This window comes from Psammomys obesus, unplaced genomic scaffold (assembly GCF_907164565.1).
Source record: "Psammomys obesus unplaced genomic scaffold, mPsaObe1.curated_primary_1811, whole genome shotgun sequence".
Taxonomy (NCBI): Eukaryota; Metazoa; Chordata; class Mammalia; order Rodentia; family Muridae; genus Psammomys; species Psammomys obesus.
Window position 1 is genome coordinate 640943 of NW_026590435.1, and position 16280 is coordinate 657222.

Below are 16280 nucleotides of genomic sequence, written 5' to 3' on the forward strand. Positions count from 1 at the left end.
AGCTCTTGATTGCTACTATTCACTGATTAGCACTGACTACATGTGGCTATTTAAAAATGAATTGAACTGTTCTAGTTCTAAGTGGCAATGACCATGTTCCGAATGTTACACAGCACAAGTGGCTGTAGGCTGCCAGACTGCAGGGAACAGGGGAATCGTCCAGCACCTTGCGTGGTCATATGCTGTACCTGTGAGCTCACATTAGCTCACAGAGCTCAATATAGACCTCCTCACCAAGTAGGCATTTGATAGTCATTTATTGAAGAAAGTGAAGCATCCCAGCCCCAGGACCCCAACCCCATGTCCCCATACACAATAGGCAACACCACCAGTCCAATAGTACCCAGGTTCCCTCAACCTCCACCCCAAGCCCAGGAGACCAGGGAGCTTAACAGTCTTCAAAGTCGGAGTCCAAGTCTGAGTTTTGCTGGTTCTGAATCTGACTCTGTTTCCGGTACAAACAGGCCACCTGAGGAGAGGGTTCGGGTGGGTTATCAGCAGCTCCCCCAGCTACGCATACCTCTACAGCTCCTGGTCAGAACCAACCTTCTACCCAGGGCCTCACCTGGTCACTGGTAGTGGCCTGCTCTGGCTGCTTGTCTTCACGGACACGAATGAACCGAGGAAAACGAAGGGAGATCCCTTTCTCTTTGTCCACCTGTGGGAGAGGACAGTAGGAAGATTAGGGCTCTGCTGGGCTCCAACTGCAGTAAGCTGACAAGTGATTTCCTATCTAGTCTCTTTCCTGACCAAGGCCTTAGCTCAATGGTGCTGAGCAATGGGCGCAAGGGTTAAAGAAAGTGCCAGCATGTTTGAAATCTTGGTATCCAGTATACTGTAACACTCAGGAAATATTATTTCTATAGTTATTTATGCTGTTAAGAGCTTCAATGCCAGCTAGCAACTCTCAGAATCCAAGCAGCTATGAGCCAGTTACTTCAGATCTCTGTGGCATTATCTCTTTCTTACCTATAAACACAGGTGCACAGATTGGCATTTCTGGGAGGCCTAAAAGGTTAATATGCCAGTTACTAACCTATGGCTGTGTTATAGTAAGTATAGGATAAAAGCCAGCTCCTTGCACTTGATACAAGAGGCCCTGGCTCTCTACTGTATATTGAGAAAAATAACATTTTTTAAATGAGATAAACCAAGCCTGGTAGAACTTGAACATAACCAGCTGCTCACAAAGATAAGACAGGAGAATCTCAAGAAGTTCAAGGCCTGTATGGGATAATGACAACTTGTCTCAAAACAAAGGATAAACACACACACACACACACACACACACACACACACGAGAAAAAAAAAAAAGAGTAAAAATGAGGGGTATGCCAGAACACAATACCCAAGTGAGGGGCCAGTGAAGTGGCTCAGTAGTAAAGCACCTGCCTAGAATCTATCAATGAGGGGCTAAGGGCATGGCTCAGTGGCAGAGCACCCAGCTAGACTCCCCAAGTCTAGTAGCCAAGCAACTTTCTTAAGCACCAGGAAAACCCTAAAAAACAAAAACAACAACAAAAACCAAGAAGGTCTATTTTTCAAGATACAAATCCACTTCTACAACAGCCAAGCTTCAGGACATGAAGAAAAGTCAAAGGAAGGGCCGTTGAATTTGAGTTGCACTGTCTCCTGTGTGTTGCCCACTGACTGCCATAGCCACCAAAGCTACATCACTGATCTGTTCTGACACAGGGAGGACAATAGCCATGGAACTGTAAAACTTGGCAGTATAACAACTAATTCTGAATGAAGCAGCAACCTCAGTCATGAAGAAAACACAGGGGAAACGTAGTAAACTTTCCTGTAAGTCTGGGTTCTCAATTAACTGTGGAGAAAAAAGTGAGATGCTACCAACGGGAGCAAAACCACTGTCTTCTGACATGATATCTGAGAATGATACCTGACAGCCCAAATATATTCAAGGGTTTTTAATCAATACACAGGAATAGCACATCCTAAAGTCCCTCCACATCAACTCTGTCTTCCCTCCTAGAGTCCTTCCCACACCCCACCACTTACCAGTCCCCGTGCAGCAGGGTAGATGGGGGACAGGGAGAGATCAGCACACTTCACCTCCCATACAACGCTTGGGTCTAGCCAGTGGTCTGGGGCCACTGCCCCATCAATCCTCACATAGGGACGTGGAGTGGGCAATACCAGGGCCTGCAGTGAGCAGAAGGAAAGGAGATGAGCTTAAACCTCAAAGCCAGGACCAAAGCTTTAGGGGAAGAGGGATTAGGATGAAGGAAGAAAGTGGAGCAGTCCCTAAAGTCAAAAAGGTAGAGAAGGGGACCAAAGAGATGAGGCACAAACCTAGGGAACAGCAGAAATATCTAAGAATGGGAAATAGATGGAGTCAGACCTGAAGATACCAACACACAGGACAGAGCTTCATACCCCAAAATGCCTGAAACCACTAAGAAGGACAACTATAAGAACCTAATGGAAACAGTGTGCTATGCTAAGACATGCAGCCCCTTCGACAGCACTACCAGGAAATAGTTGGCAGATCTGTGATCTGGATGTTCTGGGATCCCATGCAGCCAGAGCCCTGCACAGTGAGTGTGGTGAGAGCCACAGGGGAGTCGCAGGGCCCACCTGAAGGCTCTGGTGATGCTCCTCCAGTTCCTCATCACTGAATCCGGTTCCCAGCTGTAGGAGAATATGATGAATTAGAAGCTCATCTGGCCAGCTGGTACAGCACCTAACCCTGCTCCTGAACTGAAAGGCTGCACCTGTCAAACATTGCCCTTTGCTTTCTGAAAATAAAAAAATAAAAACAAAAGCCCACTCTCCTCTGTTGGGTCTCTCCAGTGTCTAGGCAAGATCTCTACCACTGAGCCACAGCCACAACCTCTCTTTGGGGGATTCTAGGCAGATGCCCTCCAGCCCCTTGACCGGAGGATTCTAGGCAAGGCCTCTACCCCTGCCTGAGCCATGGCCCCAGCCTCTCACTAGAAGATCCTAGGCAGAAACTGTACTACTGAACCACATTCCTACCTTCATACCCAGGATGGCACTGGATTTGTGACTCTCCTACCTCCCAAGTGGCTGAGATCACAGGTTTGCATCACCACTAACCACTCCTACTCTTAACGTTACCAAGGAAATGCTAAAAAGAAAGTAGTAATAGTCTGTGCTACATCTTTAAACTGCTTATTTAAGTTTCTAACTAGATAGGTCCTCACTGATTATTTTTGCCTTCTGCCTTAACAATAGTGCTTTTAAACCCCCATTCTAGATAAATATTGTAAAATGGTAACAAGCTACTGCCCAAAAATACGACAAATTACAAGTCACTTGATCACATAGATAAGCATGTAAAATGTCAGTCATTTATTCAGAACTGGCTGAACCTGCACATGCACGATGACACAGGCCCACCCCAGAGGGAAACTACATCCCTCCTGATTCTGTGACCAGAAACCAGTCCCCAGTACCTTGCATATGGCCTGCAGCTCTTCACTCTCCTCATCATAGACAGCCAGCAGGAAGCCCCCATATCGGCCAGCCCGCTTCCCCCGGCCCAGGTAAGCGCCAATCACCACGAGGTCCAGAGTGTCGCCAATGCCATCAAGGTAGTCCTTCTTCAGCTGGAGGAGGAAAGTAAGACATGAGAGGGGCAGAAGGGCAGGTGGAAACTCACTATTTGAAGTTTGTCCTTGAGTTCTTGAGGACTTTGAGGAAGAGAAGCAAGGCTCTTTTGGGAAGCTGTAGGTAAAAAGGCTTTTTAGCTTGAAGCAAAGCTAAAATGAGCTCCTAGAAGTGTATGAGGGGAATCATCTTTTATCTCTTCAAGCTGACCTGGAATCTGGATCCTCCTGCCTCAGCCTCCAGAGTGCTGGAGTTACAGGATGCACCACACCCAGTTTGGGAGTCACCTTGTTTCCCTCCTTGCTACAGCTCCCAAATAGTCAACGTTAACTCATTCAACCCATTCCTTCACACTTAACCATCTGTTCAAAAAACACTTATAAGGCACCAAGTGGGTACCAGGTAGGTGCTTAAGAGTATGGTTACAAGAGTGAATTACTGCTAAACAAGGAACATTTACATACAATGAGCTGATTCCAGACAGGAAAAACAAACCAGAGCAAAGAGAAAATGCACTTGGCTGGCTTGCCCAAGAGCCCCCATCTGTCATCTTGTACCAGAAAACACTCCCCTACTCTCCTCATTTGTGCCCAATCTGTATCAGTTTGGCTTATTCTCTACAAAAAAAGGCAGAGTACCCCTGCAAAATGACAACAGGATCACATGGCTTTCTCTGAGCTCCTGCTAGCTCCCTGAAACCTTTAGAAAAGATTCCAGTTTCATCTCACTGGGTCCACAGTGTTCCACAGTCTACGGCCTGCTCCCTTAACCTCCCCACCCACTCTGTGTCTTACAGTACTGAGCCTACTCCACCTCTAGGCCATTGCATCTGTGGCTCTCTTGCCCAATTGCTCTACCCCTTCCTGCTGTCCACTGCTGGGCCCAGATTTCACTTCCAGAAGACTTTTCTAAACTACCCAGGGCCCTCCCAGGAACCCCCTAGCCACACTGACTCTTTCTTCATGAGCTCATCAGAGGTAGTTTACCTTGGACACAACAAAGAAGCCCCTCCCTTGTACACGTCATGCAACAAGGACATAAACACAGGGCCATAAAGACCTGGCTTGGATTCCTCACCATGATATCCCTAAAGCCTAGGCTAGGAAGTTCACAGCAAGTTCCTGGAAGAGCCATTAACCATGCTTTACTTCAGGAAGACATTTGACTGGGTTAGAATCATATAATGGAACCCTGCACTCAATCAGGGAGGGGCTGGAGACTCTAGTACACAGTAGGGATAGACATACACACTGGGAAGGCCAGGCTGAGGCCAGAATCACCTTGAGCCAGTTGTGTGACCTCTTAGCAATCTCATATGTGGCATCAACATCCAGGGTCTTCACCATCAAGCCCTCACAGGAGTCTGTAGGAAACATGGAAGCCTGACTAAAGAAGCAGCAGCTCACAAGGAATAAGCAGGTAGTATTACAAACAAAATCTCAAGGGACGGGAGATGGAAACATGGTAGGCACAGGTTACAGCAAAGTTTCAGACCCTCAAAGAGAAAAGTAGTTGCACTCACCCTTCACTGACTGCTCCAAGAATTCAGCAATCTGCTCAATGTCCTTGGTATCCAAGGAGGTGGCAAAGACAAACTCACCCTCTGTCTCCACAAAGTTCTCCCACAGCAGCTGCCGGCGTCGAGACAGGGGCTGGCGAGCCAGGGACTGTGAGGGAAAAAAAAGGGACAACACTGAAGAAACAAAAACTGCAGAAGTCAAGACCTTGACAGTATATACATAATGTCACACATAATGATGAATTTGTAGAAAGCCTTGGGGAAGGAAGAACCAGTAGCCAGCAGGACTATTATGTTAGAGCTTTAACTGTACATAAAGGAATCAGAGAAAGGCAGACCCCATTAACACCCTCAACTCAGAATTACTTAATAGGGAACTACCACCTTGCTGGTGCCACAATGGACACTTTGTGGAGTTCTAATTTAGTTTTTATTTATTATTTGTTTGTTTATCATAATGTACAGGTATGAGTGTGCCATGACAAGCATCTGCTGGTCACATGATAATCTTTGCAGTCGGTTCTCTCCATCCATCTTACATAGGTTTCAGGGACTGAAGTCATATCATGAGGCTTGCCTGGCAAGCATTTTTACATGCTGAATACCCTCTACAGTTTTTTTTTTTAATCTAATTTTACTTTTTTAGCAGATACCATAGATATAAATACTAGGCAGGCACTTTTACTTGTGAGCCCCAGCCCCTCACTGGGGGATTCTAGGTAGGTGCTCTACCACTGAGCCATACCCTTAGCTTGTTAAAAGGTACATGAGGACTCTCTTCAAAGGGCTTCTATTTAGAGGGAGAGGAGAGGAGGTCATACTCCTTGATATTCACCATATCAGAAATTCAAAATTTAAAGAATAGTTGTTAATTCTTAAAAAAAAAAAAAAAAAAAAAAATCTAATATGTATGCCCAAAAAACAAAACATTTACTTTTCCCTTTTTTGTGTTCTGCAAATGAGGAGGCCCTTGAGAGAAAGCCAAGGCAGGTACTCTACTCCCATGTCAGACCTATACATCAACACACAGTGTATTTTATAAAACACACCTTTATTTCAAAATAAATAGTAAGAAGAGCCAGTGGCCCTGATGTGATCTGATAGACTAAGATCAGAAGAAAGGAGAAGAGGACCTCCCCTATCAGTGGACTTGGGGAGGGGCATTCATGGAGAAGGGGGAGGGAGGGTGGGATCAGGAGGGGAGAAGGGAGGGGCTTATGGGGGGATACAAAGTGAATAAAGTGTAATTAATAATAAAAAAGAAAGAAAATAAAAAAAAAAAAGAGCCAGTGCCTGAGCATGGCATCCCAGCTCAATGATGGGGCAGATTCAGAACAGGAAGCCAGAGAGACAGCTTCAAGCTCACTCCAACCTGCCACCTTGTGGCCACCTATCACAGAGCAGAACTCACCTCTCCGTTGAGGAAGATGAGGTCAAAGGCATACAGACACACCTGCACCTGTATCTCTAATGCATCAACATCCTAGTTGGAACAGAACAAAGAACAGACATGAGGGAAGAGGAGGTGGCATTCTGTGCCCTATCCCATCATGCCACAGGCAGATGCCTATCATTCCTCCCCACAGCTAAGGTCACACTACTTAGGAGGCAGCAATGATCCAGGCATAAGGCCTAAATAAAGATGGGTCCTGGAAAATCCAGACTTCATTCTCCTTCATACATGATTTGCTTTCCAGCCTCCCTTGCAGCTAATGATGATAATATATCACAATTCTAGCCAACTAAATATAAAAAGAAAGACAATTGAGGTACAGGATATTTGACTTCCCCAATAGGGCTTTCATAGTGAAACAAGACACAGGAAAAGAACCCTTCCCTTTCCTAACTGAGATTCTAGGATGAGAATGTGTTGGCTGGGACGATGGTGACCACTTTGCCAAAGCTAGAAGATCCACATTCAGATTCACTTTGCCCCTTAGAGGACCAGGCAGGACCCAAAGTCAGGACTGGGAGAAAGTCAGAGTGTGGCAGTGCAGCAGGAAGTATATGGGTTGATGCTACCTTGCGCTTGCGTGTGGTGAGCACTTGGAATGGCTGGATCTGCTTCTTTTCCCGGTCCCAGGCCACTGCCTCAGTGTCCAGAATGAAAGATGTGACTGAGGGGAGTTTAATCTGCACAGTGAGGGAAAACATCAAAAGACAGAAGCAGGTCAATGAATTTCTTTTCCTTCCTATTGCTAATGAACCACAGTTGACCTCAGGAAGACACAAGAACATAAATCCTCCTGAGTCCTCACCACAGAAAGTACTAGCATCCTAGTCCTCACCACTAGAAAGTACATCTCACACAGAAAGGTGTACTAGCTTTCCTGATGACTTGCCATTTGGTACTACAGACCAGACACAACAACAATGGCCACAGAGATACTTCCCTCTTCTTTTAACCACATTCAACTTCCTGTGGACCCAGTACTTCCCCTCTGAGGTCTCTGACTAAGCCAGACTGTCTCCACCTCAGCCACCCCATCTGCTGGTCTTCCATCCTGCACTGACCCCTGCAAATAATTTCTGGCAGCAACCACAGTGATTGTCACAAACCCTGATCATTACTGCTGTACTTGCTGATAAAAAATGGTATGCCACTTCCCTGAACTGTGGAGAACTCTTCATCAGCCCCTGGTCCTCTCTTTCCTTGCCTGGTCCCCTAACCCTCTCTTCACTTCAGCACATCAGCTGGCCTGTGCCTTAAGGAGTAGGTGTCTCACAGCACTAGGCCTTTACACATGCTGTTCCCAATACAATGCTTGCCTTCCTTACAACCCCATTTTCTGTGGTTTGCCTTCCCTGGGAAGCCTTCTTTTCTCTCAGTATAACACTGGTACAAAGCCAGAGATTGCCTTTCACATTGCATCCAAGAGCTAGCTATATAGTTTTAAAGCACTGCTTTCTTGACAATTCAAATCTACTTTTTCCTCACTTGGTGCTAGGGATTGAATACTTGGGTACTACATGCCAGGCAAGCATTAACACTCAGCTAACACCAACAACCCCTCACTGATGGATTCAAGGAAATGGCTCTACCACTGAGCCATGCCATCAGCCCCTCACTGATAGACCCAAGGCAAGTGCTCTACTGCTAAGCCACACCCCTAGTTTCTCACTGGTAGACTGTAGACCAGTGTTCTAACCACTGAACAAAATCCCAGCCTCAGTTATGGTTCTTATTCATGGTCACAAATATTGGACCCTTCCTTCAAAGTCCACAGTGGCCCTTTCTAATGAAGGCAACAAGCCCTGGCTATGATACCGCAGATCATGGCAAACAATATATGCCAAATCAACACTTGCTGAGTGAATGGACACAGAAGACAACATGCTGCATAAGGCCACTTCCAAGAAACAGCAAAACTAAGATGTGCTCAATGGTTAAGAGCACTTGATATTCTTGCAGAGGACCTGGGTTCAATTCCCAACATCCACAAGGTGCAGAGAAACCTCTGGTCTGAGGGCCAGCCCTGCTATGCCTCTGAACTACTTGTAAAGCTCCATCTATTCACAGGCTGGTGCCCTTCAGGTCCTCTCAGCCTCACCACTGGACAGACTACAGCCTCATTCAGGATTCTACTAAGGATGTTCATAGAAACCTGTGTTAAACAGTATCCACAAACTTTGCCAGTAGGAGTAGGGAGGGAAGGGGTCCAAGAAAGCATTAACTTCCCCCATGGGCTAGGTGGGACATAGCCTAGAACTCTCCTTCCCTCTATCTGGAAGTATAGTGACTATGGGGAGAAAAGAACGGGATGAAAAGCTGGCCAACCAAGAACAGCCTTGATCGCCTGCCTCCAGACTAGAGAAATAAGCAACATCTGCTCAGGCCATGCTGAAGTAAGTCTGTTATACGCAGCTACACATCTTCTAGTCTCCTCCTAATAAGTACCACTCTACTGTACCAAGTTGGTCTGGAGGAAGATATCCACACCCCAGCAGGCAGATGCTCACCTTGGGAATGCGGCTGATGATGTCAGGATATTTTCCTGTGTTGTCCTCCTGGTTCCTGCTGAAAATCTTCACCTTTCCACCTTCCAGAAGGTGGATCTACCATCACAGGAAAAGGGAGAGGAAGTCAAGCAAATCCTTCCTGTGTGACATGTTCTTCAGACCCCACCTTCTCTTAGATTTGAGAAGCTCACAAATCTGCACAAGTCACCTCAAGGTTCCTGGTACCTGCCACTTGTGTGTGGTATCCACCACCTATGTTTTTTCTTTAACCTTTATTTAAAGTGTGTGTGTGAAAGAAAGAGAGACTACCAGATTTAATATACTCTGAGCATGGAGATAGAGGACAAGCTAAGGAAGTTCTTTTCCTTCTCTACGTGGGTCCTGAGGATGGAATTCAGGTCATCTGACTTGGTAAAACATGTTTGCTCACTGAGCCATTTCACCAGCCTGGTGCCTGCCTTTATAGTTTCCATATTCCCATTTTCCTACCTCCCTGTATTGCTGAGTGAGACACAGACCTGTCTGAATGAACAGTGCTACAACTGAACTATTCTGGCTTCTACTGTTGGCTTAGTTGTTTGAATACTGTTTGGTCACAGGGTTTGAGCAGGGCTACATATCTGACATCTCATATGTATATCTTTAACATATATATATATATATATATATATATATATATATATATATATATATCTCCATATATGTTTATAACCATGACCACTATTACAAACTCTTTTCTGATTGTCTTCTCCATATTATTCTGGAGCCACTGCTGAGTTTGTACATGTGAAATCCTCTGCTGTGACTGCCTCAAAACACCAGATACCACTCACATCATGTGCTACCCCTCCTCATGTGACAAACACCAAGCTAGTCCCAAATCCCACCAAAGCAGAAGACCCATAACACACTTCCCCAGGACCAAGGCCTTGGGTCACAGGAGGCACATGCCTATCACTATGTTAGGGGTCAACCCCCTAAATGCACATTGCACTCAGCAAGCACCAGGGGAGTCAGCATCTCCTGATGCTTCTTGGAATCCCATTTTGCCATAAGCTTTGGATGAAGGGTACTGCACTTACTCAACAGAAAAGATATTCAAGCCAGAGAGAGAACTGTGCCATTTAGGACCTGTACCGAGTACCTTCCTCAGACAAGAAGGGTTGTGCTCTCCCATACCTGTGCCCGTTGTCCATCGTATTTATACTCGCAGGTGAAATCCACCTCCTCGAAGCGTTTCAGTACCTCACTGACACCCCGAGTGGGATGGGCCAGCATTGGTTTAAGAGGGACCCCTGAGAGGAAAGAAAGTAAGTTAGGGGGCAGAAGGTTCTGGATGAAGGAATTAGAGGGAGAGGCAAAGGCTACCAATATGCCTAGGACACATTTCAGAAGAGATACCTGGGCCCCCAGGCCAGCCTCCCTGGAAGCTAGAGAAGGCCATCAGTGAATACAGAAGTAACAAGAGCAGCATATGGTTATATCAGTCACACCTTTTACAAGCAACACTACCTCCCCTCTTTCCCTGATCATACAGGCTCTGGAGTGATAGCTTCAAGATAGCAGAGGGACACGATAGAGGGAACACAGATCCCTGGATGACCACTGGAGCACAACCACATGCTGCCATGGCATGGCTGCCCGGCTTGCTTAGAACATGTATGTGCATGACAAATTCTCTATGGCCAAACCATTGCCTTCTGGAGAATCTCTACTGCTGTAGCCCATGCCCTGCCCAGTTCATAAGGTTTCCCTCAGAGAAATAGATAAGGGCCATGGCTAAGGAAACAAGTACTCAGAAGCTGTCTGGGTGCAACTGTTCACGCCTGCTCCACAGAGGATAGCTGCCCAGCCTCGAGGGCCCATGGCATGGTACCTGGGCTCAGCTTGCAGTGGTCTGGGAGACGTTCCAGGCCATGTTCCAGCAGCACAGGGATGATTCGGTCCAGGTCAGGCACCTCACTAGGGAGAGGTTAGAGAGAAGAGAGCAAGATGACAAAGTCTTTTGTTCTCGCCATAGTGCTAGGACAGAGTGTAGAACCTAAGTGTAGAACCCAGGGCTTTGGGCTAATAAAGTAAATGTTCTGCTCTTAAGCCACACCCCGGATGCAGATGGGGATAGATCTAGACAGGCACTGGTAAATTCTAAGTGGTGGATTCTAGGCAAGCACTCAACTGCTAAGCTGGCTCCTTGATTTAATAATACAGGCTCTTGCTACATACTCCAAGTTGGCATACTGAAACTGCAGGTGTGTATTAGCACACCTAGCCCACAGAGGGTCTTTCTAGAACTCTACTTTGAAAACTCCACTATCTATATAAAAGTAAAGAGATTCCTCAGTCCATGCCAGAACTGTGCTCCCGAACACCTCTGCTTATCTCTGTGACCATGTCCCCAACACCTATCACTTTGTGTCCTACTCTTATTCACTACACATCATGCTGATTGTCTCTCTGAGCATGCATCTTCCATCACCCCTTTCTCATGTCCCAAGCAGTGACTGTGCCCCCCTCAAGTCTACAGCTGACTCATTCAGCTAGGCTGGGACAGGGCAGAGTAGATTGGACAGTTTGGCAGACAGTGGAGCCTCCAGAGGCTGGGCCACTGAGAGTTCTGTGAGAAATTCATCACTGCTTTGGGCCCAGCACTCAGGGTGGTCAGGCCCAGATCAGGTGCCTTGGGAACATTGTGGGACTGCTCAGTGTTCCTCTTTTGTCTGGCATGGTCACCAAGACCAGTTACCTAGGTCACCTGCTGGCCAAAGTTCCTTCATGTGGCTCACTATAGAGACTTAATCTTCTCTGTGCCGGTTAACATCTATTATAAGTAGTCACGAGCCTCTTCTCTGGGTCCCTTAGGGCTTTGACTGGAACTTTGGGAATTTGTGCCAGCAGCCCTCATCTGCTGTGTCTATCACTGTTCACAACCCAGCACCATCCCTACCTAAATTACAGTCCTTAAAATTATCAGCCCGATATCAGTCACTCACGTGTCGGCCATCACTCTGGCCCAACCCTGCATCTCACCAGAAGGTTTGCTTCAAGATCATTCCTTGTTCTTCCAACCACATCTTTCTGGCCTCTGCTGTCTTGCCCTTCCCAGCATCCACCACGGCTGGGGGAAATTCTATGAAAAGACCCACCAGTAGCTTAGTAATGAGCAAGACCCCTCAGATTTTCAAGGGTCCAGGGTCACAGAAGGCATTGTATGGCATGTGATAAGGCAAGGAATAAGGTAGGCTGCCCAAGAGCATTATCAGAGCAACAGATGGAGGAGAGAAGACCTGGGAACACAGTGATGGAATGAAAATGGGCCAGAGCCTCTTACCTTGGCCAGGGGGTGTAAGGCTCACAGCTTGGGCAAGCGCAGCCAGCACCGACTGCTCGGCCAGCCCAAGGCGCAGCCGCCCACTTAGGGACCTAGGATAGAGCAGCAGGTGTGAGCTAGCTGGCCACTCTCATCTTGCCCTCCACACTTTACCTGCTCCTGTCTCCCCAATTTCTACAATTTATGGAACCTCTTCAATATCCTGATAGTCTTCAGAGCCTCAAAGGAACCCAAGATATCACATACCCCCTAAACAACAAGGAAACTGAGGGCAGCCAGGAATGGCCATGACCACTGGCCACTGGGAAACAGAAACAGGAAATTCACAGGTGAGAGAGCAGGAACTTAAGAAGGGCAAGTCCCAGGCACACTCTAGTGGGTGTGACAGTCAAAACCCGACTAGCCAGGCTGTGCTTTATGCCAGTGAGTACATGGGTAGCTAAATGGCCTGCACCTCCACCTCTATCACCTGCAGTAAGGATGACAGGATCTACCTCACAGAATGGCTGGGAGACTTAATGGCATCAAACAGTAGGTACAGGGCAAAACACCTAAAAAATTGCTTTAAGACATACTTCAAGAGAGGTCAGTGACATTTCTTCCACAGCCATGACAACTTTATACTGAATTCAGGCAAACATCACTAATCAATCACACAATTTACCCTTGAACCTCAGGATCTTTCTCTAGACAGCATCACCAATGGAGGGGAATTAGCCCATGACAGAAGTCATTATGGTTTGCTATGAAATATTCTCCACAGGTTCATATTTTAAATGCTGTCCACAGCTGATGATACTTTTTTGGAAGGCTATGGAAACTTCAGGAAGTAGGGCTTATCCAATGGAAGCAAGTTACAAGGTGACTGTGTAGGAGGTTTTGGTCTGGCCCCACACAGACTCCTATTGCCACAAATTCCACCATGCCTTCCCCACCGTGATGAACCCAAACTATCCAAACCATGAACTAAAATATTCCTTTCCTCTGTCAGGTAGTTTAACCAGAGTAATGCAAACAAACAAAAGTAACAACACAAGGTCATAACTGGGTCATGATGGTACTTTTCTCATGAGAAAGCAGAAAGGGTATTAGCAGTGTCTGAAGCTGGTGAGTGCTCACCAACTAGGCCCATATGCCTCCCCAGTCTCATGAGCTCCATATTTACCTGGCAATGAACCGGGCTTCTGAGTGGCGGCAGGCAACAAAAAGGCCCTTGATGATGTCCATCTTCTTGGCCATAGACTGAACAAAGTGAAGAATGGGCAAGGAACCATCAGAGGAGAAACTCTTTTTCAGCCTTGAAAAAAATTGCCACTGCCGCCACCACCACTACCACCACCACCTGTTGTAGCCTCTTGCTCTGAGGACAATGACAATGTGCTAGCTCTTTTTGCCACTCTCCCTTTGTCCAACAAGCATTAACAAGAGTCCTGACCCCAGGAAGCATGGTATTAGGTGCTAGCATCTCCAGAGGAGAATGGGAAGAAACACTGCAAACCATAAAAGCAGAAATGAATGCTCAGACCCCAATAATCAAGGCACACAGTCCCCACCACATGCTTTGCTTTAGGTCCCAGGACATCTGGGTGTTGGGATGAGCCAGCCTGCTCCACTTACAGCACTGCCAGTGAGCTGGGCAATGTCGCAGAATTTGGTAAAGACTCCAGAGGTGGTGAGTGGAGGTGGGGATATCATGAGTCTCTGAGTGCTGCGGCTGTTCTCAGCTACCAGCCCCACATCACCCTTCTCAGCTACCTCAGCCCGGATGGACTCCAGCTGACGACCTTAAGGAAACAGTGGGGTAGGAAAAGGAAAGGACACTACAGCTACCTGTCTCCTTAGATGGATGCTTCTCCAGCTACCTGGGCCTGTGGTATTTCCCCTTTCCTACAGATTGCTTCCTTGATACAACTAGTTAGTGCCTGCTCCTGTTAGGTCAGTGTAAGAAGCCTAAGCAACAGTCATTCAGAAGACAAGCAGCTGGGTGCGCACACCTAGACTGGGAGACATGTGCAGATGGAACTGAAACCCATGGGATGGGATGAGGCCAATGGAAGTAGAGAAGGCTGCCTGTACAAGCCTTAGTTGGTCTCTAGCAGTCTCCACCCTCTTGTTATACTATGTTTCTACTGTTCTACCTTTCAAAAATAGCAATTACAATATGATATGTGCCTTGCCGTTGCTTATGTTCCAAAATAGAGTCCTATTCATGGCATACATGAGGTAAAAGCAGAAGGCTGGCAAGATGGACAAGCAGGCAATCAAGACAACTCAGTGGGCTGAGCTGTGCCCCAGTGTCTTTCCTCACCCCTCCTTTCAATCTCACAGCTCCTGCCCCAACAAAGGCTGTGCTTCCCCACCTTATACTGCCCAGACCTTGAAAATCTGGCCGTCAAGTACTCTTTCCCAGTGGCCTCTTTCTCCACCTACATCCTACAATGCAACTTTTCACACCCTCCAAGTGCCCCTCCTGTTGGTCCCTCCTACCTGTGGCCTGGGCAACTGCCTTGAGGAGAACACCGTCACCAATGCCCAGCTCTAGTCCCTGCTGAGGTGGCCCAAGGCAGTTGAGGCTGAGGTAGAGGACAGGGAGCAGGTCTGGAGGTGATAGTGCCACCACGGAGCGTAACAGGTTGCTTAGTGTCTCTATCATCTTGAGCCTGGAAGAAAGGCCAGGGTGGGTCCACCTATCTAAAGGTCAGTGGGGTGCCAGGAAGTGAGGGAAACAAATAAAAGGAATATGAGAAAAGAGGGGGATGAAGAGCCAAAGGAACAATGATAGCTTGTTTGTGGAAGGGGAACTGTGAAAAAAATGACAGTGAAGATGGTGGTAATCACTAACAAAGAACAGCAGCCATACCCAGAAACTTCCTCAAGAAGGTATTGGTCTTAACCTTTTCCACCATTTAACTGATGGATCCTCATGCCCACTCTGAGACAGATGACATTATCATCTCCAATTTACAGGTGAAAAAAACAGATAGAAAGACTTGCCCAAGGCCAGGAAGCTAAGAAGCATCAGGCTGAGGTTCAGGCCAAGGACTCTCATGCCACTGAAAATGATGGCCATGCTCCCTGTGAATGTTGGTTGTGGTGACACAGACAGAAACTTGCTTGCTGTTTGCTCAATGTATGTGGCCTAACTAAAGAGACCATATGGACTGAAGATATAGTTCAGTTGATAAAATTATTGTACAACATATACTAATCCCCATATAATCAGGGTGTGGAGACTCACCTGCAACCCAGCACCCAGGATATGGAGGCAAGAAAGAGCAGTTCAAGGCCTACATGAGACCAGTCTCAAAAAAAACAACAAATTTTTTGAAAAGGCTGTGTTTTCCTTAGAACAAGCCTGAAGAACAATTCTTTTAGAAAGGTGGAAGGGAAGGAAAAGAGAAACACAGAATCACTATTCCACCCCTGTGCAAAAACCACAGGGAAGGATGGCTATTCCAGAAAAGAATCAACTGCTGGATGTTGGGATGTGTGGACATCTTCCTCCCAAACCCATGCCTACTCAGCTCCAGAATGTGACGTATCTGGAAACAGGAACTTTGTAGGTATGATTAAGGATGAAAAGAAAAGCATGCTGGATTATGGTGAGCTCTAAACCCAGGACCTCTCAGAAAAGGACATAGAAAGAGAAGGTGGTGATATATAAAAGCCAGAAATGCCAAGGCTGGCTGGAGTCCCAGAAGCTGAAAGGTGGGCCAAGTTCTCTTTCCAAGCTTCAAGAGGAGTCATCCTGCCTACTAACATCCAAAGTGTTGCCACCGTCTTGTCTTTGGACTTCAGGCTACCTGAGTTGTGGGGAAATAACTTTCTTTTGTTTTAATTCTCCAAATGGCAATCTGTTTCTGCTGCCCTGGGATA

The 16280-nt window shown here is 46.8% G+C and overlaps 1 protein-coding gene across 1 annotated transcript in view; it reads right to left on the reverse strand.

Annotated features, from left to right (window-relative positions):
- Nucleotides 1-246: 246 nt before the first annotated feature.
- Nucleotides 247-16280, reverse strand: part of Lig1 (DNA ligase 1) — a 31900-nt gene continuing 15866 nt past the window's right edge. Inside the window, exons 11-27 of the mRNA XM_055607389.1 lie at nucleotides 14892-15064; nucleotides 14022-14188; nucleotides 13570-13646; nucleotides 12405-12496; nucleotides 12104-12203; nucleotides 10953-11038; nucleotides 10256-10371; nucleotides 9077-9172; nucleotides 7139-7249; nucleotides 6528-6599; nucleotides 5120-5264; nucleotides 4878-4960; nucleotides 3444-3596; nucleotides 2602-2655; nucleotides 2023-2166; nucleotides 566-658; nucleotides 247-469 (exon numbers count right to left, since the gene is read on the reverse strand). Of these exons, the coding sequence (XP_055463364.1) occupies nucleotides 389-469; nucleotides 566-658; nucleotides 2023-2166; nucleotides 2602-2655; nucleotides 3444-3596; nucleotides 4878-4960; nucleotides 5120-5264; nucleotides 6528-6599; nucleotides 7139-7249; nucleotides 9077-9172; nucleotides 10256-10371; nucleotides 10953-11038; nucleotides 12104-12203; nucleotides 12405-12496; nucleotides 13570-13646; nucleotides 14022-14188; nucleotides 14892-15064 (1843 nt within the window). The 3' untranslated portion in view covers nucleotides 247-388. The remainder of the gene's footprint in view (nucleotides 470-565; nucleotides 659-2022; nucleotides 2167-2601; nucleotides 2656-3443; nucleotides 3597-4877; nucleotides 4961-5119; nucleotides 5265-6527; nucleotides 6600-7138; nucleotides 7250-9076; nucleotides 9173-10255; nucleotides 10372-10952; nucleotides 11039-12103; nucleotides 12204-12404; nucleotides 12497-13569; nucleotides 13647-14021; nucleotides 14189-14891; nucleotides 15065-16280) is intronic.